General features: G+C 46.8%; 1 protein-coding gene across 4 annotated transcripts in view; it reads left to right on the forward strand.

Moving 5' to 3' along the window:
- Window positions 1-709: 709 nt before the first annotated feature.
- The window catches only part of NOTCH3 (notch receptor 3), a 56,532-nt gene continuing 29,990 nt past the window's right edge, over window positions 710-27,251 (forward strand). For 3 of the 4 annotated variants that reach the window (XM_053376265.1, XM_053376267.1, XM_053376266.1), the window contains exons 1-4: window positions 710-1,034; window positions 13,758-13,839; window positions 26,344-26,486; window positions 26,693-27,028. In XM_053376265.1, the coding sequence (XP_053232240.1) occupies window positions 938-1,034; window positions 13,758-13,839; window positions 26,344-26,486; window positions 26,693-27,028 (658 nt within the window). In that variant the 5' untranslated portion in view covers window positions 710-937. The remainder of the gene's footprint in view (window positions 1,035-13,757; window positions 13,840-26,343; window positions 26,487-26,692; window positions 27,029-27,251) is intronic. The other variant, XM_053376268.1, reaches the window with a different exon arrangement.

Consider the following 27,251-nt stretch of genomic DNA (forward strand, 5'->3'; position numbering starts at 1 on the left):
AAATAAGAAATTTCTGGAAAGGCGTTTAGACTTTCCTTTGTGCCTCCCCTCCGCCCTAGCCCAGCTACACGGCCCGGCTCCTGGGTTTGTGCCACTGGAAACAAGCAGACGTTGCTCTGGGCGGCTGCTGCTGCTGCTGCCTCCACCCCTCATCGTGGGGGAAGGATGGAAACTTTCCCCTCTCCTTGGGGAATTGGGACGTTGAAGAAAACAGCAACTTTTTTGGTCACGTTTGGAGAGAGTTCGCGGGAGAGTTCGTGTGTGGGAAAATGCGAGGAGGCCTGGTGGCTCAACAGTGCCTAACCCGAGCCAAGCCTTCCACGGCAGTTTCCCCCTCCTCTCTTCCCCCTCGCCTGCAGCCCCCCCCACCTCCGAAATCCTAAAAATAATCCGCCTCGCTGGGCCGAAACCCAGCAAGCCTACATTGGCCTCGACTGCCAAAGGAGCAAGCCACAAGCCTCCCCGCCCCACCGCTTCCCCAGAGGCGCCCAGATGTGCGCCTAAGGGGAGGGGGCAACTTCGGGAGAGACCCATCCCGCCAAAGTCGACCCCACCGAGGAGAGCGCGCATCTCCCCGCCTGCGGGATCCTGCGCGGCGCCACGCTGCCCTCTCTCTCTCCTTTCCCTCTCCCTGCGCCCCATCCTCGCCCGGGCTGGAGGGGCCGGTGGGGGGTGTCGAGTAGGGGGGTGGCGAGAGAGAAGGAGGGAGCGTGGGAGCCGAGCCGAGCCAGGCCAGGCGGGCTGGGTGCGGACCCCGCCCCCGGGCAGCGGGGTCGCCCCGCCCCGCTCGCACTCCGAGAAGTTTCCCAGGGTCCGGGAGCGAGGAGGAGGCGCCGCCGCTGCCGCCGCCGCGCTTTCGGTGTCCTGGTGTCTGGCTGGAGCCTCGGCGCGGCCCCTTCCATGGATCTATAGGGCGGCAACAGGACTTTAGGGGGGAATGGGCTTGGCGTCCCGGCGCGGGGGCCCGTGGCGGGCATGGCTGGGCTGCAGCCTTTTGGGCATCGCTCTGCTGACGCGCCTGACCCGGGGAGCAGGTAAGGAGGACCTCGGGGGTGTCTTGGGGGGGGGGAGGACGGGACACAGTGCGCTCGCCCCTCCGGCTTCCTTAAGCCTAGCACGGGTGGGAAGAAAGCCCTCGCCGCTTCGGCCGGGCTCGATCATGGCCTCTTCGTTTCCTCTTTTCAAACTTTTCAAGCAACTTCGCCGGAGCCTCTCGGAGTCCCCTTGGCGCTCCTCGGTGCCTTGAGCCGCCATCTCCCTCCCTCCAGTCCGGGCAGCGGGTGGGGCGGGGGGGACCCTGAAGTTATTTTCCTTGTTCCCGGCTAGATCCCGTCCTTTTCTCTCTCTCTTCTTCCGCACCCCCCCCCCCACGCCAGAAGAAGGGGAGGGAAGGGGAAAGGGTTACGGAACGGGCCACAAAGAAAATAAATGATCTTTGTTTAATTACCGATTGTGTGAAGGGGAGGGAGCGATTAGGCTGGATTGGCGGGCGGGCGGGGGGTGCTAATTCGCCGGCACTGATTTGAGCTGCGGGGAAACAATCTTGCACTTTTTATTTACTTGAAGTAAACTTTCTCGGCAGCCAGTTTAAGCTTCCCAGCCCGGAGCGGCTGGAAAAACCGGAGCGTGGATTTCGGATCTGGCTTCTCTCAGGCTCCGCTGTAGCCGTCGCTCTGTTTCTCTTTCTCGGCTCCTTGCAAAGCAAATCTTGCTCGGGCAGGCTGGCGGAGGGAGAAGCTTTCAATTTTCTATGGTATCCCATTGAGGTTTTATTGAACCGAGTATGCTGTGGAGTTTGGTTCTACCAAAGCCTGGAGTTTGTGTAAGAGCGTAAAGGAGGAAATAAATGTTTGGTTTAACACGCCTGTTGTGCAGACATGCAAATGCATTTGGTAAACGGCATGGATTGAGAATTTAGTGCACTTGATTGTGCAACTGGTGTATGTGAGTTTGTCTGTGAATGTGCGCATGATCATATGTTTAAAAACGCATAAAATGCATTGCATGTGCAAGGCACACTCGTCCTCTCTCATGGAATATATGCAAGAGGTACATACATGAACTTATATTTGTATAGCAAGCTTGTGTGCTGGTTTGTGTGTGTGTGAAATGATTTGCTGGTAAGTGGGGTGGTTGTGGGTTAAGGGGTGACGCCCACGCCTCCCTTTTTCTCCTTTGGGATTGTCATGAAATGGCCTCCTTGGAAGGCTTTACACCCACACTGACATTGAATTTGATAGAGCTTTTGTTGCTGCGCATTGTGTGTACAGGATAGCAAAGGGAAGGGTGTTGATGATCTGGGCAGATGTAGTAGCAGCTGTCGCCCCCTCGCGCGCCCTCCCCTTTCACATTCTGCTGGATGCACAAACTTTTATTGTTGCTGCAAGCTATTCCCAAGAAGCTGCCCAAGTGGCTCTCAAGCCAATCCTGCTCTCGCACTGTGTGTTCTATAGCCCTGGCATGGCACTGTTGTTTCCTACCCAAAGGAACTAAGTCTGTGGCTGGCTTCGAATTTGCAGATCCCTGACTGTGAAACTGGGAACGCGTCTTGGAGCCATGCTAGGGAGTGCACAGCTCAGCAACTGGGCCAGCCAGTTCCCATGCTTCTGGGGAGTTGCAGTGGCTCAGTCTGCTTTGAAATTCTCCCTCCCCACCCCCACCCCCCCACCAAGCCGGCTTTCCCCCCATTTGTGCGCTTGGGAATATACTGTGATGCAAACGGGAGATAAGATGATTTAATTGGGTGTCGTGCAGCGACTTGCTTGCCCTATGAAACGTGCAGCAGTATGCCAGGGATGAGATAATTGCAGCGAAAGGTAAATAGAACGTGGGGCTATTATTCAGCCTGGGTTTCACTCTCCCATGAAGCCACCTGACTGGTTTGGGGAAGCCGGCCTTGCTTATTAGAACGCTCCCGGCCAGCTGGTGCTCCAGTGCGTGGGAATGTGCGGCTCGTCCAACGCAGGAGGCCGGGGATGCTGTGGATTGTGGGTGCCCGGGAATATGAATCCCCTCCTCCCCTCCCCTCCAGCTTGCTGCTTGGCTGGACATAGACAGGGCATTGTTCTTGGTTGAGCAACTCCACCGCAGTGCTGCCGAAGCCCTGGCGGTCTTGCGCCAGACAAGGGCTCCAAGCTGCTGCTTTGAGCCACACGGGAACATTTCTAATGGCTCTAGAGAATTCAAAATGGTGCAAAAGGCACTGGGACCCCTGTCCTTAAGCTTTCCCAGAACAGCATCTGAAGGGCCTCAAAGTGTAGGAGGTTCAGGGTGAGGGGCCAACTCTGGTTGAGTGTTCTGAGTTTGAATTGGCAGGATGCAGTCTTTTTTCTTCCTTTCTTTTTAGGTGTGGGCTGTATCAGATGAGGGTCATGCAAGGGTTGGGACTCCTGCCTAGTAGGACGGGCCCTGTGTGTGAGAGAAAGCAGGCCGCTTTCTACCACAGTATGCATATGAACCTTAGGGCTAGACACTTAGGCCTCGTCCATAGCAGTGTCTGCAAGCCAGACATTTTGTCTCTTCCAAAGCTGTTCCTTCTTTTCTGCTTGGCTGCGCTGATAACAATGTGATGATCTGCAGGAAAGTGCCTCACTTGATGAAGCCCTCATCCAAGGGCTGCTTCACATGATCGGGCACACATGAGGTTTTTCCACTGTGATTTGGCCTTGGCTTCCCAGAAAATGTATGCAACATGCCATGACATGAAAGATCTGCATGCGTGATCATCGTACATGTGTTTTGTCTTTGTTCTTTATGCATCTGAATTTTGTAACATATGCAGCGTTCTTAACTGGCATAGCCTTTCCCTTCCAAAACGGGTGCAATCCATTGCCTAAAAGTGAACATTACTAAATTTCAAATGGAAATTTGTGGTTTGATTTGGCAGGAGCAGGGACTCAAATGTGAGCATTTAAATATGTGCTAAGCTTTGCCAAAAACACAAGCGCCAAGTTATGCCATTAATTAATATACTTCAATACAAAATTGAACCTGGAGATTGGTGGAATTGATTATTTGAATCCAGTTTGCACATGCTCCTATCCCATCCCCTGGAATTGGGAAGGAAATCTTCCCTGCCTACACAGTTTTCCAGATCTGATAGTAACACAGCTTTGTCGTTAATGGCACCCTCTGTGTGTATCTGAAATCTCTCCCCTCCTTTTTTTTAAGCTTGTGGGGATGGCGAGACTGCAAAAGTGCAAATCTGGGTGTGTGTGTTTTTTTAATTCTAGAAAGAATAAATGTAATCATCCAGAGGTCTTTCCCTTGGGGCTTTTAGTTGGTGTTTTCCATTTTGCAACAGGTTTCCTTGCCTTCAGTTGTGTCTGTAAGGGAGTATCCTAAGTCTTGATGGTACCGAGCCCATGTCTGACTACGCAGTATCTAATCCTGCTGCCTGCCTTTGTGTTTCTTGTGTGGACACAGTGAGGAATCTCTCCCCTCACCCTCCCACCCCCTTTGTAGATTCTGTGAGCTGAAGCTGTCTGTGCACAGAGTTGTTGAGACACAGCAGCTGCCTCCCTGCTGCAGCCCCTCCAGATGCAATAGCAGGGCCAGCCGGCTGGCCATTCAACTCCCTGCCCCTTTATTCTGCCCACATTGCTAGCCAGCTAACAAAGGCAGCTGGAGAGAGCCTGGGAGCCCCTCCACACAGCCTTGCAGCACTCAGTCACTTTTGGGGGGCCAGATTCCTCGCTAACAGGTAGCCACCCTTCCTTTTTATTAGCCTCAATGGAATGTGCGTGGGTTGAAAGCAGCATCCGAATCCCATTACAGTGGTACCTTGGGTTACATACGCTTCAGGTTACAGACTCCGCTAACCCAGAAATAGTGCTTCAGGTTAAGAACTTTGCTTCAGGATGAGAACAGAAATCGTGCTCCGGCGGCGTAGCAGCAGCAGCATCCCCATTAGCTAAAGTGGTACTTCAGGTTAAGAACAGTTTCAGGTTAAATACGGACCTCCGGAACGAATTAAGTACTTATCCCAAGGTACCACTGTATATGCATGGATCCTGGTTCACCATGCTTCTGTGCAGAATGTATTCAAAAGCACAGGTAACCAGTCTAAGGAAATCAGGATTGGGTTGCCTGCTGTGGACCTCCCAGATGCTTGCTTAACCACACCTGCATTCAGTTTGGGTTGATAAAAGTCAGAATAGATAGGGAATAAGTGCAAATGTTGATCACATTGTTTGCACTGAGAGCAATGGTAAACTCTTATCCTTTTCATTGTTTTGGAGAGCCTGGAGGAGGATGGTGAGGGAGAGGGGCATATTGTTGCTCCTGCTGTTTGGATGTGGCTGTGACTCAACCTTCCCCTTTTAAAAGCCAGAATTGTGCTTAGGCTATGCAGTGGTAAATTTTTTGCAGCAAAGGGCACAATTCCTCTCATTTCTGTCCTCTGCTGGGTGTTTCTACTGCTGTCCCCAGGTACATAGAAGAGTCGTAGCACAGTGGTATAGCATCTGTTTTACATGCAGAAGGTCCCTGGTTCAATCCCCAGCATGTCTAGGTAGGGCTGGAAATGCCATCCATGTGAACCTCTGCCAACCAGCATAGACAGTACTGAGCTAGATGGGCAGCTTCCAATGGTCCAGCCTAGCAGTCAGGCCAAGTATATTTTGTCCAAGCAGAAGGCTTGGTATTGGGTGCAGAACTCTGCCTCCTGTGAATCTTGGTGCTCATTCTTTAAAGCAAGCTCCTATCTTCTATGTCTGCTGCAGTGATGAGTAGGGCTCAGCAACGCCTGGGAACATTTCAGTAACCCGGGAGAGGCTGAGTAGGGCTTCCATTGCTCAGGAAATAGGACTTTGGTGCCCCACATAGCTGTTTCTCCCTCCCTCTGACTAAGAATAAATTATGCAAGATAGGCAACTCACACAAATTTTCTCATTTTGCATAATTTATCCCGGTCATGATTTTCAGCTTTTCTTGGCTCAGAATTTTGTATACCTTGGCACAGAATTTTATTTCTTTCTTTTTTTGTTAGTAACGAGACCTGTTTATATGTGCCTGCCAATAGGGGCCTGGAATCAGTCAACCACACCCTACATGGTAACCAAGATATGTGGGTGGTACCCAAGGCATGGGCTGTCAGCATGTTAAAAGAAGATGGGGAACTGCAGGAGGTTTTTCTCTGGGACTCTTTCTTTGTCTCTGTTGCTTTGTAGGTTTTGATTCCTTTGAAAAAGGCAAGCAGTGCTTGTAACATACATGCTTATTGCCGTGAGGTAGTGAGTGGTTTTCAAACTTTCAGAATTTAGCACAGACTTTCTCCATTTACTTATATCCTGAGGATATGGATATGGAACTCCTGAGCACTATATAAAGCATAGTGTGCATGTTCTCTTCATGTGGGGGCATTGGCTAAGTCTGTTAAGCCTTACCATCAACCTACATCAATACCTTAGGGTGAACTAAGTACTCCCAGTGGCCAAGATGTTTGTGGATAGCAGTGGGCAAGGTGTCAAAGCTTCTCTGCCATTTTGGATCACTGAGAAACCCCAAGAGTTCCCCAGGTTTGAGTTTTCTGAGCTAGCCATTCACTCCACATTGGCACTGACTCCTAGACTGAGGAGCAGCTGTGGTCCAGTCGGGGTTCTAACTTCCATGGAAGCCCAGGAGGTCTGCATGCATAGACTTTCCTGCCATAGAGACACCCATGTTCAATGTTTGGCATCAAGGGGTAGGGAGCAGTGGGTCCACACCACTGGCTCTCTCTCCCCTCCTTTAATCACATGGAGATCGTTCAAGCAGTTAATGTGAGAAGAGGGATTGGATTTCCCATTCTGTATCGCATGCAATGCTCCCTTTAGTGGTTTGAAATGGGTTCTTCGAATAGCTATCCATGTCAAACAGAGGTCATAGCAAGGCAAAATTTTCTTCCTAAAGGAAGTGTTAGAAATGCTTCAAACTCCAAGAATGAATTTACAGGCAGACTTCCAAGTTGGAGCCTCTTTGAGTGGTGATATTTTGCTCCAGAAGAAGATGTATATAATGCCCTATGTGTTGACAGAACATTTGGCTGAATCGCTGGAGTCTGGTCCTCCCTGACTTCATCCATATCTAGAGCTTGGAACAGAACTCGGGAATCCTGGCTTCCAGGGCCTTTGCTCACCTTCAGGAAGGGCCAAGTAGAGAGGTGCAAGCCAGATTCAGCTGTCAGCTTCAGCTGATCTGAGGACCCTTTATCAAATGTTAATTGAGATGTGGTAGCCAACTGCTCGCACTTCTGAAAGGAAAATAAAGCAAGGGAATTCCATGTGTATTTAATACGGTAATACATCTTCTTGGATTGATAGCTGGAAAATTTTCCACTGCTTTTCCTTTTCCCTGAAGAAAATTTTACGTTGTTTTAAGTTCATTAGTAACTGAATGGATCCTAATTACAAATAACAATCAGGCAAACTTGGCAATTTCAAAGTTTTTAGCTTTGCTTACTAAATACAAGTGAAATAAACGTGTCAAAGTTGATCACTCTTATGGGGCAGGGATGGCGAGCCTGTGGCTCTCTAGATGTTGTTGGACTCCAAGTCCCATGAGCCCCAGCCAGCATAGTCATGACCTGGGATGATGGATGTTTCAGACCAGCAGCATTTGGACGGTCACAGGTTCCCCATCCCTGCTCTAGGGCATCAGAAAGTTTTCTGATGCAAATTATTGTATCCAAATGACACTGATTTGGAAAATTGTCCTATTAATAATTTCTCAGGAAACATACCTCACTGCTGGGAAGAATTAGTGCCAACGTGCCTCTTCCAGGGACATTTGTCCCACAGCATCCTTTCCTCCCATTGGTGACCTCATACTATTGAAATGCATGTGCTCCATCTCTGTGTTCCTCATACTGCAAACTTTATTACAGAGCCTGACTATCCTTAAGTCAGATTCTTTCAGCCCTAGCTAGTGTCAACATATCTGACCTGGTTTTAAGCCAAAGGCCTCCTGGGAAATATAGGTTTTAAAAGTGGGAATTTCCATTGGAGGAAGGGTTGTTTTGCACCCTTGGACGTCCAAGCCCTGGGAGGATATATTTCTTAAGACATTTCAAGGGCATCCTGTTCTGTGAAGGGATGAACTTGGCAAGCCTGATGTCAAGGTCATAGTAGAATAAACTATGATGTGTTGTCAGGGGTAGGCCAGAATTCAAAAGACCTGCTCTGTAATTGATACAGTATTATGGTTTTGATTGTATATTATGGCGTAGCTACTGTGGTGGGATAAAAACCCAAGTCCTTTAACAGGTACATGATACTGGTCTTCGTGGTATAATTTGAGTCTTTTGCAGGGAGTGGAGAATCTTGCCATACAACTGTCACCTCATTCTTGCCTCTGTCTTGAAGAAACAACTTACAATGGTCTTGCAGAATGAGAAGTCAGTAGGTAAACTGTTACAGCTCTTTGGGTAGGTTACATTTGAAAGTTTAACATCACAGGGATTTCCTGACTGCTCCGTGCATGTATTGCAGTGAACACTGTATTGTCCATCTGAAAGTACAGTAGTACCTTGGAAGTTGAATGGCATCTGTTCCGGAAGTCCATTCAACTTCCAAAATGTTCGGAAACCAAGGTATGGCTTCCGATTGGCTGCAGGAAGCTCCTGCAACCAATCGGAAGCCGCGTCGTTCGCAAACCGGAACACTCACTTCTGGATTTGTGGCATTCAGGAGCCAAAATTTTTGACTCGCAAGGCATTCGGGATCCAAGGTACGATTGTACATGGAATACAGAATGGACAGAACCCAAGGAGTTCCAGTTGGTTAATCTTCATGTGTCTTCCAAGGCATGTGAGTCTCCCTCAGGCATTTGCTGTGTGCACTTATGGTGGAGATCTAGGAACAATGTCTGCCCTGCAAAGCACAAAATGTTCCCCAAATAAAGTGTGGTGGCTTGACACTTGTGCAAAAAGGGGTTTATGAGCTGTGAGTCAGTAGTGCATTCATTCCCAAGACGCTGGGCTCCTGTGAAATGCCCAAAGATCAAGCTCTATGCTAATAACTTTGCTGCACAAACTGCATGCACAGGGAACTACAGAGGCCTATGTTTTTAAACAGGAAGGTCCAGAGTAGACAATTGTGAAAGAACAACAGATCTTGCAGTCGTCAAGGGTTACTGCTTTTTTGCTTTACAAAGATTGAACATGGGTACTAGTCCTAGCAATCAGATCATGGTTAGCATGCTATACTAGTTATGATGAAACCATCATTGCAAATATACAGTATATCTAGGCATGCGGTGCAATGAAAAATCGGTGGTTTCAGCGTGTAGCTAATGTTGCTTTTCTTGATTAACAAATTGTAGCTGGAGAGAAATGATGCTGTTGTTGAGGAAACAGAGGTCATTGAGACAGAGAAGCATTTACTTCTCCAAATTCTCATAAAAGTGTCTTAAATGCTTGAAACTTTAAGGGTGTCTTTACAAAATGAATTCTCTGGGTTTTTTCTTTCTTTCTTACAAGACATGTTTGATTAAAAACACACTATTGCACCATGGGCCAACATGTCACTAAAGATTCAGTGAGACCAAATCATCAGGCCTCAAATATTTATTTTATTAAATTTATATCCTGCCCTTTCTCCCAAAGGAACCCAGAGTGGCAAACATAGCACCTGACATCTTGGGTGAGGTGTGCTGTCCTTCATAAGATTTATTATGGACACAGCTGTGTGAGTTTGGGAAAGAAAAAACATTGCTAGCTATCATAGTCCAAATTCTGTGCTGAATCTTGCAAGCTGTATAAATTATATAAATCAAGCAAGTTTGTTTAGTTTGCCTAACTTTTGTGTTAGCTTGTAGAGAAGGGCAAGGAACTAATGCAAGGCACTGAAGCCTTAACCCCTTACTGCTGGAAAATCTAGGCTCCCCACTGCCCCCCTCCTGGGCATAATACATAGTGTTTAAAAAAATGATTCTTGGTATGTGGTTTTCTACAAACAAGACTGAATTCTTAACTTGTTTGATTGTTTACATAGACTCGTTGATTGACAGAGCCCTAAATATTGGCCTGAGATGACCCTTGGGCACATAACCCTTACAATCTCTCTCTCTCTCTCTCTCTCTCTCTCTCTCTCTCTCTCTCTCTCTCAATATTGCTTGTATGTTTAGTGCTGCCTGTCATTTAAGGAAGGGATGGTTGGGGTGGAGGTGAGAAGCCAGGACTCCTGGCATCTGGCTGAGCCCTGCAAAGAGCATGAGGATTAAGCAGTCAAAGCAGTGGGAGCCAGAGCACCTCAATTGTAGTCTTTGGCTTTTCACTGCCTTCAAGGGTGACCTCTGCCACTTCTTATTCCCAGTGGTTCTTTAAAGAGCATGAAACCTATTTGCCTTCTAACTTGTTTCTGGATGGTTTGATGCAAAGCTAGAGCCTTGGAGAGCTAATTTCCTGGGCTTTGGGGGAGGCTACTGTTGATTTGAGCAAAGAAAGTTCTTTGGGTTGCTTGTGTTCCCTCTCTTTGGAAGGTGGAAAATCAAGGCTGTTGTGAGTTCATCTTCTGCCTTGCCGTGTTTTGGGAGGGGGTGGCCAACAGGACTAAGAATATTTTCTCTTTGCCACTGTGGCCCATGTTGCAATTCCATCCCATCCCATGTATATATGACAGGGAAGTGTGACCCCTGATTCCCTTGGTTTGCCACACATTTTAGGCAGTCTGGTTTCAGACTGGCTTGCTTCTGTGTAGGTTTAGGTCTGGCCTTTCCTTTGGAGATAAGGTTCCATGCAAGAGCTGAGAATTGTGTTTATGGCTGCAAGGCCCTCTACATTTGGGTGCCCATGTCTGAAAAGCGTACACGTGTTGGAATGTTGGTTGTAGAGTTGGAGATGTGGGGAGGGCATTCCAAACTTGGCTGTGTGCTCTGGAAAGGACAAAAGGCTAGGAAATTGTGGGTTTGTGTTGTGTCAGGAATGCTTCCCGCTGAGATACTTGGCTATGCATGTTATACTTCCTGTGAGATTGTGTACATATTCACGTATGCAGTGTTACATGTGCTTAAGCTGGTTTGAAAGCATTCAGGCACAGGGTGTGTTTATGCTGTCTTTGTGAGCTCCTGGCATTGTGTGCATGTGTGTGTATGTGTACACATGCAACTGTGCTGGGAATACTTTTCATTACTGTACTGTGCTTGCTAGCTGTGTTTGAGATGGTTGCTCCATATTGTTCACCTGTAAGAGTGTGTGTATGTGTAAAAGAAACTCGCTGACTACATATCTGTAGAAACCTTCAATTTCGGTGAGCAGAGTGTCTGCATCTATTTGTATGCAGCCTTTGCTAGTTACACAGTGTTCAAGTTGTGGGGAGGGTGAAATCTATAGTGGCGTAGGTTCATTTTGGGTGCGGGGAAATTTAATATGGTCTGCATGCAGGGCGGTTGCTGAGAGCACATTTTGCTGCAGTGCTGCTGCTGGCTCTGCATGCCGACAGAGTGAGGGGCGGCAGTGGAGGGGGGAGAGGCATTGTCTGGGACTGATCTGTGTGCTGGGCACGCACTCTGTTACAAGTGGGTCTCTAGGAAATGGCTGAGAGTGAGTGTATTGCCTGGGCCCCAGCTCCTTCCATCTTCTCTCTGCTCTCGAGAGGGGAGGGGTCTCAGCCAGCATCCCTTTGCTGCTCGGCTGCATCTCCCTCCTTCAGTAGGCCCAGAGCACTTGTAGTGTCTCTTGAGCCTGAAAAGGGGTTCCTTTGGGAATGGATGTGTCTCTAATTTTGTTCCTTTCAGAGGGCACTCAAACACCCCTCTCAGGGCTGGCAGAGATGGGTGCCTGTGGTTCTTTCCCCTAGCCGGGGCCCCATCAGGGGACGTGCTTTTCTTGGCTTAGCTTGGGCATTTACTAAATGGCTCCTCCTACCCACTCACGATGGCACATAGGAGGGAGAGGAAGACTGCAGGCTCCCCATTTTTCTGTGCCAGTTTCTTTAGGCCCTTGTCCTTCCACTTTGAGTTTTGCAGGGGTTTCTTAAAAATACTAGCCTCCCCATACACAGGGCTCTCTATACAGATCTGTGGAGGTTGAATCTCACTTTCAGCTAGCTCTCTCAGTGGCAGTTGTCAGAGGTCACCAAGTACTTGTGGAATCTCCATAACTCCAATGACTCGCCATGATCTGAGACTGCTGGGTTGTTTAGTGATTCTAGTTGGTTAGCTGCAGTCCTCAGATGATCTCTGTCTTCTCTAGAATGCCCAGTCCCCCAGAAACTGCTGTCTTTCCCTTCCTGGTTGCTTGGGGATTCCAGATGCATCCCTGTGCTTGCCCCTCTCTTTGCTAGATTGTGGGAAACCATCGTAAGGGAGAAATCTCTGAAGAGGAGCCATTTTTTCTGGCCGTTTTGCAGATTGTCTCTTTTCCCTATGACTTTTGATGGTATTCTGCATACTTTTTGACCTTTGCCAATGAAGCCGGTCTCTAGTTACTGGGCAGTGTAGAGGCTGAGGTTGCACTAACTGAGCCAGCTAAACCTACTTGTGGCTTGTGAGAAATTCTGTCTACTCCCTTCGTTTGAAGCATTTCTGCCTTATTCCTGTTTTGTGTTGTCTGACGTGACCCCTTGAAGATGCATCTGAAGACCTTCAATTATTATTTCCATCTCTCTGTGTGTTCAGAAGCCTAACAATAATAGCATATATGAATTGTTCCATGGATGATAATTTTAGCAAGAAAAACCTCCTGTTGTGGGACTGTGGGCAATGCTTGGGATGGGAAGAATCTGCTCTCAGTTGCCATTATCATCTTGTTTAAGTGAAAAGGTTTTCTGTGAGGGGGGGAGAGAGAGAGAAGGGCCACAGCCCAGTGGCAAAGTTCTGCTTACAAAAAGTCCCAGGCTCAATTCTAATATTTCCACACAAGGGCTGAGATTGATTCTTGTCTGAACCCCTAGAGAGATGCTGCCAGTTGTGTAGACCAGGGGTGCAGTGTTTAAAATAAGTTTGCTACTGACACAGGTCCACTTGCAACAGCGTGGAGATTTCTGGGCACCAGGTGGGCAATCACAGTTGAAAAATCTCTGCCTTACTACATAATTAGCACCATTTCCCTTTCCACTGTGTATGTTTCTTCTTGCATACTGGGACAAGTGAATTGTTGTAAGAGCAAGCTACAGTCAAACAATGTAGCTGAGATAATAGAATCATAGAACTGTGGCATTGGAAGGGATTCTGGGGGTCATTTAGTCTAATCCCCTGGCAAATAGACATTATCTTGTGGTGACCACAACCTAGATTCAAGATGTCATTTGGTGCCTAGTTTATATACCTGAGTTTCTAACAGTGCACATGTGGCCATCCAGATGTTGCTGGGCTTCAACTCCCATAATTCCTGACTGCTGGCCATTGTGGCTGCATCATGGGAGTTGGGTGTCCAACAGTATTAGCCTGTCCTTCCTGGTGTGGACAGTAATGAGCTATATGAACCAATAGTCTGACTTGATATAAGTCAGCTTTGTATGAGCAAAACACTGCTGTGGGTGTGCAATGGAGATTGTAAAAGGAAAAGACACAAGTTCAGTCCATATCCTTTATCCTGGGACAAGAGCTAAGCATGACTATAAAACATAAGAGGTGCTTTTTGAGCTCATGGCATGATGGTAATGGTTGTTTCCTTGTTGTTGTGTTCCTTGCACCAGGTTGAGTGTACATGGGGGCTTTTGTTGAGCTGTTGTGACCAGTAACTTTTGCTAGATCTGTTCTTCACAGCCTGGGCATTGCTTTGTTGTTCCTACAGCTGTGCAATGGCATGCTCTAACCAAGCTCTTTCTCTTTCCCTACAGCCATACAGTGCTTGGATGGCGACAAGCCCTGCGAGAATGGTGGGAGCTGTGTTGTTTACTCCAACGGGATAGCTGCCTGCATGTAAGTGACACCCTTGCACAACTTTGCCCATGGGTTCAACAACAGCCAGTGCGTCAAACCATCTTGGGGGTTTGTAGGGTTGGGCCACTGCCTTCAAAGGGCAGGCGAGTAGTGTAATTTGGGAGCTGTAAAGTTGTCATTGTGAAAAATTGCCACTTGGCTTGAAGTGGGAGAGCAGCGAGCTCTGTTGACAGGATGCAGTATAGTTTAGGAAATATGGGGCCTGGAAATGCTTCAAAAGTCACAACATGACGTGCATCCTTCTCCGTGGCTTTGCATTAGGCCTGTAGGAACTAATGACTGGTGCAGATTGGCTTCCACTGCATACTTTGACTATTCTTCAGCTGGGATTCTGTTTGCCATGGGACACTGGAATAATTTGGTCTCAATGCCCATTTAGTGACATCCACTTGACGGAGTGGATAGCATATTGGATTTAATTTAAGGAAACTTGAGTTTGAATTCCTGCTAACCAGTGAAGCACTAAAGACAGGAGATCTTGGGCCAATTCTTATTAATCTACCTAAACTACCTCATGGGGTGGTGTTTTGTTTTGTTAAGATAAAATATGATAACCTGCCCCCGCCCGCCCCCAATGTAAGACACCCTAAGTTCCTGGGAAGAAGAGTGGAATATAAATGTGGTAAACAAACATCTTACAAGGAGGAAAGAAGAGGGAAGAAGAACAGGTTTTCTGGTTACCACAACAATTATATTAATATGAATCTACAAAGGAGCTAAGGGCCCAAACAGATGATATGAAGAAGATCTGGATCTGAATTGAGCAGCTGCAATGGGTGTGTGTATTTAGGGCAGTGTTAGGAAACCTCTGACCTGCCAAATGTTGTCATTGGACTCCAGGTCCCATCAGTCCCCAGCAGTGTGGCTGGTGGCCAGGGATGATGGGAGTTGTGGTCAAACAACTTCTGCAGGACCACAGGTTCCCTGCCCTGGTCTAGGATTTAACACTTCCCCTCCATTTCTGAATCTCAATTCCTGTTCATGTAGTTGCTATTAATCCCACAGCAGAAAACATACACATGATGGTGGGATGGCTCAAGGTGTTAAAGGAAGACCCCTTTGATCAAATTTGGAACACCTCACACAACTGTTTTTAGGTTGAAATCAGAATTTATGAAGCCTTGATCACAAGTCTTCCACTGTCTCATTTCTTTTGACCCTAAAATATGATAATTTATCATGGAAAAGGAGGACAATATCCCAGATAAAGGGAGGATAGATTACATTATTGGCCTTAGCAATTTTGAATATAATCACATGGGCTCTTATAAAGGAAGAAAGGTATAAAGTGAACAAATTTGAACAGGAATGGGAACTCTTTAAGAAGTTTTGGAATGCTAAACAAAGTATGGTATGCGGTAATCCTTTCTATTGGAATTTAAGACAATACTTCAGATATGCGACTCTCAAGCATTTTTTTATTAAAAAAAATTATAGTTGTAATTTCTTTGTTTTAATACATAATCTAATAAACTAAAACTTTTGTGAATTGCTAAAATGTTTTGCAGGTGTTTGGGGTTTTTTTAAATCTTTTGATATGATCTTACAACATGATCCTATACATGCCTACTTGGAAGTAAGCCTTAATAATATATGCTCAGAGAAATATTTTATCAGATTAAAAGATTTCTACATTATAAATACAGTGGTACCTCGGGTTACAGACGCTTCAGGTTATGTTATTTCGGGTTGTGCACTGTGCCGAACCCGGAAATACCAGAACGGGTTACTTCCGGGTTACGGCGCTCGCGCATGAGCAGAAGCACTAAATCACGCTTTGCGCATGTGCAGAAGACCAAATCGCAACCCGCGCATGCGCAGATGCGGCGTTGCGGGTTGCGAATGTGCTTCCCGCATGGATCATGTTCACAACCCAAGGTTTCACTGTACATCTTAATGGTGTTTTAAGTGTTTATAGTGTTAAAAATTTTAATATATGTGACAATTCTTTGTGTTTGTTTTATGTCCTGAGAATTAATTGCCTTAATGGAATTTAGAATATTTGAAGTGTCATAACGTCTCTATATTTTATTTCTGTTTCATGAATTAAATTTATTAGACTAAATATGTATTTCTAATCTCCATAGTATGTTAAAATTATGATAAAGCTTGGTTTATTTTTTAAAAAAGATCATTTATCAGACAAAGAATGTCTCTTGCTGGAACGTTGTAATGGGGATCTGTCAGTATAGATGCCTGTTGTTTTTATAGGTTTGAAAGCTGCTACTAGACTGTCCTCCTCTTCTTTTGATCTTGAGCTTGTGTTTTAACAGGCGCCCTGCTGAAGGGTGGGAGAGTACCCTAGCTCCTAAGGGCATCGCTGATGCTGCCGGTAGTGTCCAGGGCTGATTTTATATTGCCTTGTAATGCAGTTGCTTTTCTGTAATAGGGGTTCCATACTGTGGTGTTAAAGCTTGAAAGGGGGAGACCAAGGATGTGTGGATGACATAAATATTGGGATTTCAGCGTAGTTCTTTGTTGTGTTAGCCAAGCCACGTGGTCCCTGTGGTCATATGCCCTTGTGCTTTCCTGGCAATGGATGGTCCAGATGTACAGGCCTGGATTTAGCCGGGCCAGGGATGCTTACTTGCCCTCCTTCCTTTAGTTGCTTCTCGTAGTGGCAGGTGTTTGAGCAAATTCTGTGAGCTCCTAGCTTAGTATGGTGTTGCCTGTGTTGGAATCCAGGACAGGTGGATCTGCCTGCAGCTGGCACGCCCAGAACAGGTGAATCACTGGGAGGCTCGAAGCCCGGCCTGGATCCCTGGATGGGATGATAGGACAAGAAAATACTACCAGTCACCTGTAAGTCCTGTTCAGAACGCAGCTGTCCCACCAAGGAGATTGGGCACTTAACCAAGCCTTTGTGGGGGTTGGGGGGGTTTGGAATAGTGGGGAAATCTAAGGAAAGCTGGATATGTTCCTCTGGGGGCTCAGGAGAGAGGAAGAAAAAGGAAGGTTGCTCTTGGCATCATGGTCTGAAACCTGTCGGACAGGTTGGGTGGGGAGGCCTGGGAGTGCCCAGTGCTGAAGGGAAAACACTCCTCCTCCTCCTCCCCTCCTCCTCTCTCCCCCTCCCCCACTAAACACCTGCAGAGAGGCCTCTTAAAGGGGCGGTCACCATTTGGTTCCTTCGGGCCTGGCAATGCCAAATTGGAGGAGGTGGACAATGGGTGGTTCTCAGGTTAGTTTTGCCTCTCTCTTTAATCCACCCCCTCCTCAAATCTTGAAGAAGGTGGGGCTTGGCTGAGGGCTGTCAGAGACACTTCACATGAATGTGAAAACAGGCTTTCTTAGGAGATGGCAGGTGCAGCTGCTAAGAAGAGCAGTGGAAGGAAACGGGAATGTTTCTGGAGCTGGGAATGGGGAAGCCAAGGCGGCAGGAGTGGTCTAGAATGGAAATGGGATCAGAATGGGTCCTGAGAGAATGGGTCCTGAGAGAAATCGGGCAGCTGGGGCACTGAAAATGTGCACGGCAATGAAATCCGTACCACTGTTTTTAATGCTGAGGTTAATAGTCACCACAGATTCCTGGTTTTCATTTTTAAGAGAAATTAACAATAAAATGTAAGGGCCATTGGAGGAGGTTCTGTACTTGGTGCAACTTCTGTCTGCCCTTACTGCTTGTTCATGTGTCCCTTTTCCTGCACATCTGTTTCATAACTCAGAGGTTCTCAAACTTTTTTTTGCAGAGAATTTGAACATTGATGGGGGTCCCCTTTAACTTTTTCGTTTTTTGGGGAGGTGGGGAGGGAATTAGCAGACAGCACCAGCATAGTATTACAAAAATCAGGGGATCTAGACCAGGGCCTTGTTGGTCTGTTTGATAATCTGGTCCTGGACAAAGCAACCACTAGTTCTGCTGTTGGGAAAAAGTAAACCAAGTGCAGGACCTAGTCTTCTTCTTCTTCCTCCTCCTCCTCCTGGGATTGTCTTCCATAAACATGATTTTAACAATGAGTCCGTAAGTGACTGGAGGCCAATTCTCCTAGTGCATTGCCTTTCTGTGGGCCACCAGAATGAACTTATGGTGCCCCCTTTTAATGTTTAAATAAGATCTCCTCACCCCTTGCTTTATACATGAATAAGAAGACACATCAAAATAAACATGTGTCTGACACTGCAGTGTCTAGTGCAGCCTTTAGTGTCACATTAGAATCCCAGACCAGTTACACATATGGCAGAGCTCTTCTATGTCAGAAATCTTGCATCCTTTGGGCAGTTCTTTGCTCTTTAATTCTGTAGTGTGTACTATAAATTCTCTATACTATACCATACAGTGCAGTGTACAGTGGTACCTCGGGTTACATACGCTTCAGGTTACAGACTCCGCTAACCCAGAAATAGTACCTCAGGTTAAGAACTTTGCTTCAGGATGAGTATAGAAATCGTGCTCCGGAGGCGTTGCAGCAGCAGGAGGCCCCATTACCTAAAGTGGTGCTTCAGGTTAAGAACAGTTTCAGGTTAAGAACAGACCTCCGGAACGAATTAAGTACTTAACCCGAGGTACCACTGTATAGCTTGCCATAAGGTGACAGATTCCAGAGCAAATGGAAGCATATAGGCAAGTTGCCCCTTGGTACATGATGTTGGAGCCCAAAGAAGGGTTATGACAGCTGGCAGTACAAAGCAACTCCCATTAATGATCTCATTTGCAAGTACTGTAATGCTAATCCAAACCATGGCTTGGCAGGAGCAAGCAAAAGGGCAGGTCCCCAGAGCAAAGATTGCAACTACAGTACTCTTCCTTGGACCTGCTGTGTTACCTGGAGTCAAACCATTGGGTCAAAACCTGGTTTTCTCTCCATAAAAAGCACAAGCTGAACCCAGTATTCTTGTTTTACCACATGGGGATTACCTAGGGAGACAGACCACAAGCTCAGTTTCAGATGTAATGCTGAGCTAAACCATGGCTTACTTCTGGGTAGTGCAGGAGCAGCAGGACAGGGGAGTAGCGCTGTGGCCACAGTCTTTGCCTATTCACTCTAACCCATGGTTTGGCTTAGCACTGCGTGCAAATTGAGCCAGTTATTTAGAAGCACTGATAGAGGATGAATGAGTCCCTTGCACATATTCTTGCTTTTGCCTCCTGTGTAACATGCAGGGAGGAAAATGGCTCCTCTCCACCATGGTGAGAAGTGTGAACTCTACATGCATGTGGACCTCACATGTCTTAACGCACACAAGGGAGATATGCATCTTCCCAAACATGAATGGACACTAAAAAGAGGGTGCACAAATTGCTTCCTTTGCTATGTTCTACAAGAGAAGGTCACATTATTTTAATGATTTATAGGCTAACCTTCAACAGCAGTATTCTCAGGGCAGCTTACAGATAAATAAAATGGAGTTACCCCTAGTTTATTTGCTTGCTCCCAATTACTTGAGTAGGACGTTTTTGAAAGCACCATGGTACTAATGAGTGGTAATGGGTTTTTTAGTCCCCCAAAACAGGAATTTTGAGTTTGTGACTCCCCAACTCCACATCCATGCTGATGGAGCCCCAGCACTGCCTCACAGTTGATGGGATAATGGCTATAGTGCCAGAACAGCAGTAGTAATCAATCCCACTGTTGGAGCACTGTCCTCGATTCCAGTGCTATGAGTTTCTACAGCTGGCCTTAGAATGGGGAGCAGGAGAAAGGGACACAGCAGTGCCCACCCAGCGCCCTGCAGCTATTTGATCTGTTTCTCCATTGGGGCTCGGACAGTTCCAACCCCTCCAGTAAGGAGTTGGCACTACTTGCTACTGGTTTTCTTTTTCCTCTTTGTAATCCATTTTAGTTTTGTGGGGGCAAATTGCCATTGTAACCCTTGCCAGTAGGGATTATGATTTGGCACTCTGTGTGTGTGTGTGTGTGTGTGTGTGTGTGTGTGTGTGTAAGCTTGGTTCTTGTTGACTGCTTTGTGAGGGTCAGAGCTGATTGTCAGCACCTGGTCTCCCTCTACTTGCAAGATACAAGCATTTTCTCTAGTCCGTGCTTTTAAGCTTTCTGTGGCAGTAATTGCAAAGGAACTAGAAACTGTTGCTGTGCAAGTTGTTGGTTTTCTTCCACTGAGTGGGGAGGGAACAGTGGTGGGGTTTCTATTTTTTTTTTCTCCTGGATGGATGTGTGAAGGGTTCTGCCTGCAGTGCCCCCAAGCAGCCCTTGGTCTTTCAATTTTGGCACAGGGCTGCAGGCCTGCTACTGCCGCCTGCGCAGCCCTGGGGTAAGGGTTGAGTCAGAGAGTGTTGAGCGACATGTGCAGACACAGTTGGTGAATCACAGCCCCAGGGAGAGCTATAAAAAACCAGCTCTACTCCCCGGATGTGAGCAGGTAGGGACATGGTGCCAAGGCTTGGTTCCCTGTGCTGAAAGAAGAGGCTTTCTTCTTTGGGGCACCTAGCCACCCTCAACTGGTAAGTGAGATTGCCCTTGTACTGGCCTGGGGCAAGAGGGAGAGCTCAGTAAATAAACAAGGCCCTGCTTGTTGGCGCAGAGCATAGTTTTGCTGTAGACCTGTTTGTTTCCCTCTGTGCCTTAGGAGGGTGCAAAGACTCTCAAACTGCCCAACTTTTTCACTTTCAAAACCAGGACACGTGTCTTCCGGGACATGCTCCTGGGCGAGTCATGTGACTTGTACCTCGCCCTGAAGAAAGCGCTTTTTCGGGGCGAGAGCGCAGTGCGAGAGCGAGTCACCCAAAATGGCCGCTGAAACCTCGCACTGGCAAGCGGAATGTCCCATTTTGGGGGGGGTACTTGGCAAGTGTGGACTCTGTGCATCAGCAACTATAGTCCATTGTCACAAAGGGCGAAACAAAACAATAAATTAAATGCATTTGTGCATTTAATGTGCCTTTTGAAAAAACAATGTGGGAATTGGTGGGAATATTGTGTGTGTTCTTGACCACTTTTGCTGCGGTCTCAGTGAAAATTGCCTTCCTATTACACCTGCTATTTATCCTGGACCACAAGCTGTAATTGGTGCCAGTGGCACCTTCCTTCCTAAGGGAAATAGCAACTTCAAGAAGCAATTTTCACTGGGACTGAAGTCCAAAGGGTAAAGGGTTAAATCTCTCGCCGCTGTTTTATTTTTAAAGTTCAGTAAACACAAAGCACACTCATATTTTAATGTGCTGCCTACTTTGGCCCAAATACACACTTGGCCAAATAGATTCATGTTTGCTCATTCTGAGATTTATATAACTGACTCACACCTGGTTTGTCTGCCTCTACTTCGGGTCACTCATCTCTTTTACTATGAGTGTGGTTTTCCTCTTTCGTGGCAACAGAATTATGGCCACAGCTTTTGCCACAAGGTAAGGCCATTCGTCTTTCAGCACACCTAGGGAGCAGATGTCTTGCAGTAATGTGCCTATAGAGCAAATATTTATTTCTAAAATTTATACCCCTCCCTTCAGTGGCCAATTGGCATTCCTGCCTTACAAAACAACTTTGCAAAGCAAATAGCTATGGCTTGAACAAATGAACCAAACCACATTTCAAGAGGAAGTCATATCTTCCTCCCTTCCAATCTGGCTTGCGGATGTGCTTCCCTGGCTTTAAATACAGTGATCAGTTGGGGCAGAGGTTTCCACCCTTTTTAAGTCCATGGCTCCCTTGACCAACTACATTCTTTCTGCAGCACCCCTGTGGGGCTCAGGAGCCTTGCCTGTAGATCTGGCAGCCTCTCACCCTTTTTCGAACACCCTCCCTTGTGGAGTGTTCCCTCAGTCACCTCTCCTCTCCCCAGGGCAGCTGCAGCTACCGCCCCGGTCTCTGAGTTACCCCCCCCCAAGAGAGATGCCTCCTCAAACTGCCCCACAGGGGCTTGGGAACCAACCTCTGGCCAGCCCCAGAGGTACCATACAAGCCTGGGGACCTTGTAGCAAGGACTTCTGCAACAAACAGCTGTGCAAGCCTTGGGGAGGCAGAGACGCAAGAGGGCATCAGGAGGGAGGGAAGGAAAGAGGGACAGAGGCCAGTGTTGCCTGCAGCACCCCTGACTATTGTTCAAGGCACCCCAGGGTGCCATGGCACACTTGTTGAAAACCACTGAGTTGCGGGATTATTCTCAGAACACTCAGTCTTCCTAAGGGCAATTTTTCCTCTCTCCAAAAGCTGCAAAGATCTATGCCAACTATCCTTGGTCTTACATCTTCCACAGTAGTAAACATCATAACCTACAATCTAGAAACACCGTACCTTCTTTTGAAGACTACATTCTTAGAAGCTGGAAGAGGGAAGTATACAGGCCTGCTACAACCCAGTGAACAAGTTGTTTGAAAGATAAGGTCACACTTCAGTTCATTTGGGCTGGAGGCTAATAGAACACTTAGGATAGCCTGCTTTGGGGGCCCAGGATCGAATATGGTTGGTTTTCTGAACTCAATTGAATATTGAAGGGAGGGTGGTAAACCTTACTTGGGACTTGGTCATCTCATGACATCGGTATCTGACTGGGTAAGTAAATACTGTTAAAGCTTAGTGATGCTGAGTGGAGCAGCTGAACTTGCTTGGAAAACAGGCACACAGTGCGGATGGTTTGCTGAAAAGACACATGTAGCATTTTGTTTACAACTTTCCTTGGATGGGTATTTGAACCCTCACTGCATGGATTTCAATCATAGCAGTATTCAATTTTGCTTAGAGAGACAAGCTTTAGATTTATGATGGAAAGTTAAACTTCGGCGAGCAAGTAATTTGATTGCTAAACAACAGATACCATAACTTGCATGTTTTGGCTCCTATTAAAGTTAAAGTACTTCTGCTAGCTAACTGATTTTACACAACAAATGCATACAAATCTACAAATCGGACAATACCACCCCAGTGCCCCCCAATTTCTTTACAGTTTACACACAGTTGTTTTGCAGCCTTAAGTGTTGCTGGCAGCCTTCCTCTCAGATGCCAGTCCTTTCATACCATCTTCTGGGACTCCAGTGAGTGGACAGTGTCCACTTTCCTCTTTGGACCTGCTGGGCCTTCCCCCTCTCATCTCCTGGCCCTCCTTGTCCAGGAGGCTGTGATTTCCCTGCACTGAAGCAGAGCCTCCCTCCTCCATTTTCAGGCTGGATCTTCCCAATTTTCAGACTGAGCCCCTTGCAGGTTTCAGACAGATCTTTCCGCAGCTTGCAGTTTTCAATTATCCCATTTTCCCTCCGAGTTCCTGAGTTCCCATGGCAACTGGAACTACTCAGCAGCCAGCCTTTCACCCTAGGTTAACTTTTAGTTGGCTACCACTCACACAAAATTCACCACTACATATGCTCTAGATTTATGCTGCAGAGAAACAGCTTTGGTCAGTTGACATATCCCACAGTATGGCTGTTTCCGTTTTCTTATTCTTTTTTGCACAGTGGCGGTGGGGGGAGGCATGTAGTTTGCTCAGACATTCCTTTTCCTTGTCCAATTCCTCTTTGGGCTGTAAGGCCCTGACTGTTGTCTCAGCCAGTGCCCAGGACTTGCTGTTCAGGCTGGGCAGAAAAGCAAACAGCTTTCTGTGTTGTCATGGCAGTGGCAGGCTGGAGGGCTCAGGGAGGCTGTATTTACAGGGAAGGCTTGTGGACCTTTGATTGGGAACCCCCTTTCAAAGACTCCAGGACGGCCAGGAATTAGGAAAGGGAGCTATGTGCTGCTTATGCCACCCCTTTACCTTTACCTATGCCACCCCTTGCTATCTTGTCCCTCGTGGAGTTGGCAGAGAGCATTTGAATGGGTGGACAGAACTGCTTGTGGCAATCTGCTGGATCTTGCAAATGAGAATGCGATGTGAAAGCCCAGGGAAGTTGAGGGATGAGTTCCTCACCCCAATGTATGTGTGTCAATTCATTATAGTTTGTATTGTCCTTCCCTCAGTCCTCAGTGGCCACTTGTCCTTGTTTCCTTAGCATGTTCACTTTGTGTGGGCCAATGCAAAGTTCTCCCCATCTGTCCATCAGGATATAGGGAATTGACAGAGATTAGGCTGGAGCAAATGGAAACTGCGCCCCTATGCGGACAGGGATAACCTAATTTCTCTTGTCTGTGCTCTGGTAACCTATAGGCTAGATTACTCCAATGTGTTGTACATTGGGCTGCCTCTGAAGACAGTTCAGAAACTTCAGCTGGTGCAGAATTCAGCTTATTATACTGATGCTGACCCGATTGCACTCGCTGCCAATTAGGTTTGGGCCCAATTCAAAGTGCTGGTTTTGACCTATAAAGCCTTAAAGGCTCAGGACCGCCATATCTCAAAGACTGCCTGTGATCATGATTTGAAACTCTTCTAAGTGTGCCTCCTTCATGAGAGGTCCAGAGGGTGGCAACATGAGATGAATGCTCTCCCCAGAGAGGCTTGCCTGCTGCCTTCGTTACATATTTTTAGGCGCCAGGCAAAAACTTTTCATTATAACCAGGCCTTTGGCTGATTACTGTGTTTGTGGAAGAGGGGTGGTATTAGGTTTTGTTTCATTAAGTATTTTGTGTTTTTATTTTGTATTTTTATGTTGTGAATCACCCTGTGATCTTTGGATGAAGTGCAGTGTACAAATTTAATACATAAAATAGAATAAATAAACTTCAGGCCACCAGAGGGATGTCCCCAAGCTTTTCTGCCTGTCAAGATTGCCCAGCTTCCAAACTCAGGAAACCAGGAATTTTGTTAGGCCCAAGCTAATACAAAAATTCCACTAGAGCTGTCTAACCAGACCTGCAAAAATGAAAGACTATCACCACACCTCACTGCATATCCCTGAAGAGTCAGATAGATAACAGCTAAAAGTTCACTCTCTGCCATCTGAGTCTTGAGCAGAAATATTGTGCAGTAACAGTTGACCCAGAAGGCTACATCGCTGGGCTTAGGTTTCCAGGCATTCCAGAATAAAGAACACTAGAAAATTGAGTGAGGTGGTTTCTGTACAATGCATATAAATAATATATAAGAGAGAACCTGTAAAAAGTAGAGATAAAAGAATACAGTAGACATGGGAAAAATACAAGGCAGCATAAAACAACAAAACTATCTAACCTAGTCCAATATAAACCCACTTGACCTCACACCACAGGAACAAACATCACAAACAGGTGCTCAGGCATCAGGAAAAGGTATGAGGCATGGACTAAAGGAATAACCCAAACATCTAGCAAATAACATAGCAACAAGACCAGAAGTTCCCAGCCAATCAGAGCTTAGCTGGCCAGAACCTTCCAGTACTTGAATATGTGCGTTCCCACAGAGGCACAGTTGCTGTTAATTAAGCAGGCTGCCATATTGGCCTTGAGCTATCAGCCTCAGTTAGATAACACAGTTTCATCCTCCTTAATGAGAGCTACATTTCTCACCAGAAACATGATTGTCCAGTTACCCAGGGAGGGGGGCAGGTGGCTGCAGAAAGTAAACTTTGATCAATGCCTAAGCAAAATAAATGCTTTTCTGGACGCTACCCAGTTTGCTTCTAGGCATTGCTGGACAGGTGTGGATTCTTGGACCTTGTTGATCATTAATTCTACATAGTTTGCCTGGACTTCCTGAGTTGGACTAAAATATTTTTGTCTAGTACTAGAAGATGAATCAGGGTGTTAAGGAATCTCATGGGAGTAATATTTGGATAAGCTCAGGAACTACCAGGGACTTTGCCGAATTTAAAGTCTCATTCTTCTAACTACTTGAAAGTCCAGTTTTCTGAGTTAGAATACATTATTTATCCTTTTCACTAGATAATCAGGTATCTTTAATATGCCATTAAATGTGAGATTATTAAGGTTCTGCTGGAGTTGCTTGATTGGGTATTTGCATACAATTTTTGGACTGCTCCTTCAACCTTTGATCTAGCCTTCTGTTCAGCTTTTGGACAATACTATATATTACAAAAGAGGGTGTCCAAACCATCAAGTGATAAGTTAGGAACCACAACCATCTGGACCCTAGCCGTGCCCCAAGGTTGTATGAATTACTCTCAGCATAACAGCTCTGCTTGAGGGCACAGAACTGACTTGAATGCCATCTGTATAAACATTGTCCCGTCCTTATTTCCCTTGATGTTTTGCAGTGAGACCTGCTGACAAAATCTTATATAGGGAGGGGAAAAGACTTTTCTTAGATCTGCCCGGAATTTACTGGTAAGAGGAAATGGTTGGTTGGAACCTGACAGAAGGCCAATGTTTAAGATATCTATTTTCAGCTTGGCAAAGGGTAAGTGTGGGCAGTTAGCAGAATCTGCAGATGACACACACTGATGGAGTAGTTTAGTGTGAGCAACAGGAAGTTGTCTTCAGTGAATTGTTGCTCAATAGAGGAAAAAGACATGCTCGTACTAAGCCACTTTGCAGGTTCCTGTGTTGTTTTGTTGTGGCTCCCAATTCCTTGGTGAAATGGCAGAAAGGAGTATGATAAAAGGTGGGTCTGACTGCTTGCTGAATTAGTCCATCACTAGTCCATTGGGCACCAGAATAGCACTTGTGTACATTAGGGATAGCATGAGTGGCAGATGTCATCTAGTAAACTCTGTCTGTCTGTCTCTGCTAGATGCCAGCCTGGACTGATTGGAGAGCACTGCCAGTTTCAAGACCCTTGCCATCAGTCACCTTGCGCTAATGGGGGATCATGTGAGAGCACTCTGCGAGATGGCACTGTGCACTACCAGTGCACCTGTCCCAAGGGCTTTCGAGGTAAGAATACGCAATGTGGTGAGATGCAGCGTGTGTTTTTCTGTAGAAGCTCCACAGGCATTTCATATTCCTGATAAAGATTGCTTTGCTGGGAGATGGGAAGGCACATTCTCCAGGGAGGATGGGTCCAGATTGTGGGTGAGAAAATTGGCCTTCTGGGGAAGAAGTAACCTTCTAGGTCACTTGGTACATCATCTTCCATTTAGGTCAAGACTGCTCTCTGTTTGATGCCTGCGCCAGCAAGCCGTGTGTCAATGGTGGCCGCTGCACCAACTGGAATGGCCGCTACAACTGTACATGCCCATCAGGCTACCAGGGCCGCAACTGCCGGAGTGATGTGGATGAATGTCGGGTGCCTGGCCTATGCCAGCATGGGGGTACCTGTATCAACACACCTGGCTCCTTCCACTGCCAGTGTCAAGCTGGCTACACAGGGCAGCAATGTGAGAGCATCTCCACACCTTGCGCTCCCTCTCAGTGTCTCAACGGCGGCACTTGCCGTCAGACAGGGGAACTCAGCTACGAGTGTGCTTGCTTACCTGGTGAGTGAACAATTTGCAAAGTGTACCTTTGCTTGTACCTTCTGTAAGGGAGTGGGATGAAGTACTAAGCAGGTAGATTTTAGGGTGGAACGATCCCTCAGGGCAGCTGGGCATAGAGTTACACTTGGGACTCAAGCTTGACCCTTTTCTCTGGCTACACCGTGGCATGCTTCACTATTCTCCTGTCAGGAAGCTCATGGGAAGCTGTTGAGCGCTTTGGTGG

The sequence above is a fragment of the Podarcis raffonei genome, chromosome 2 (assembly GCF_027172205.1).
Source record: "Podarcis raffonei isolate rPodRaf1 chromosome 2, rPodRaf1.pri, whole genome shotgun sequence".
NCBI classification, from domain to species: Eukaryota; Metazoa; Chordata; class Lepidosauria; order Squamata; family Lacertidae; genus Podarcis; species Podarcis raffonei.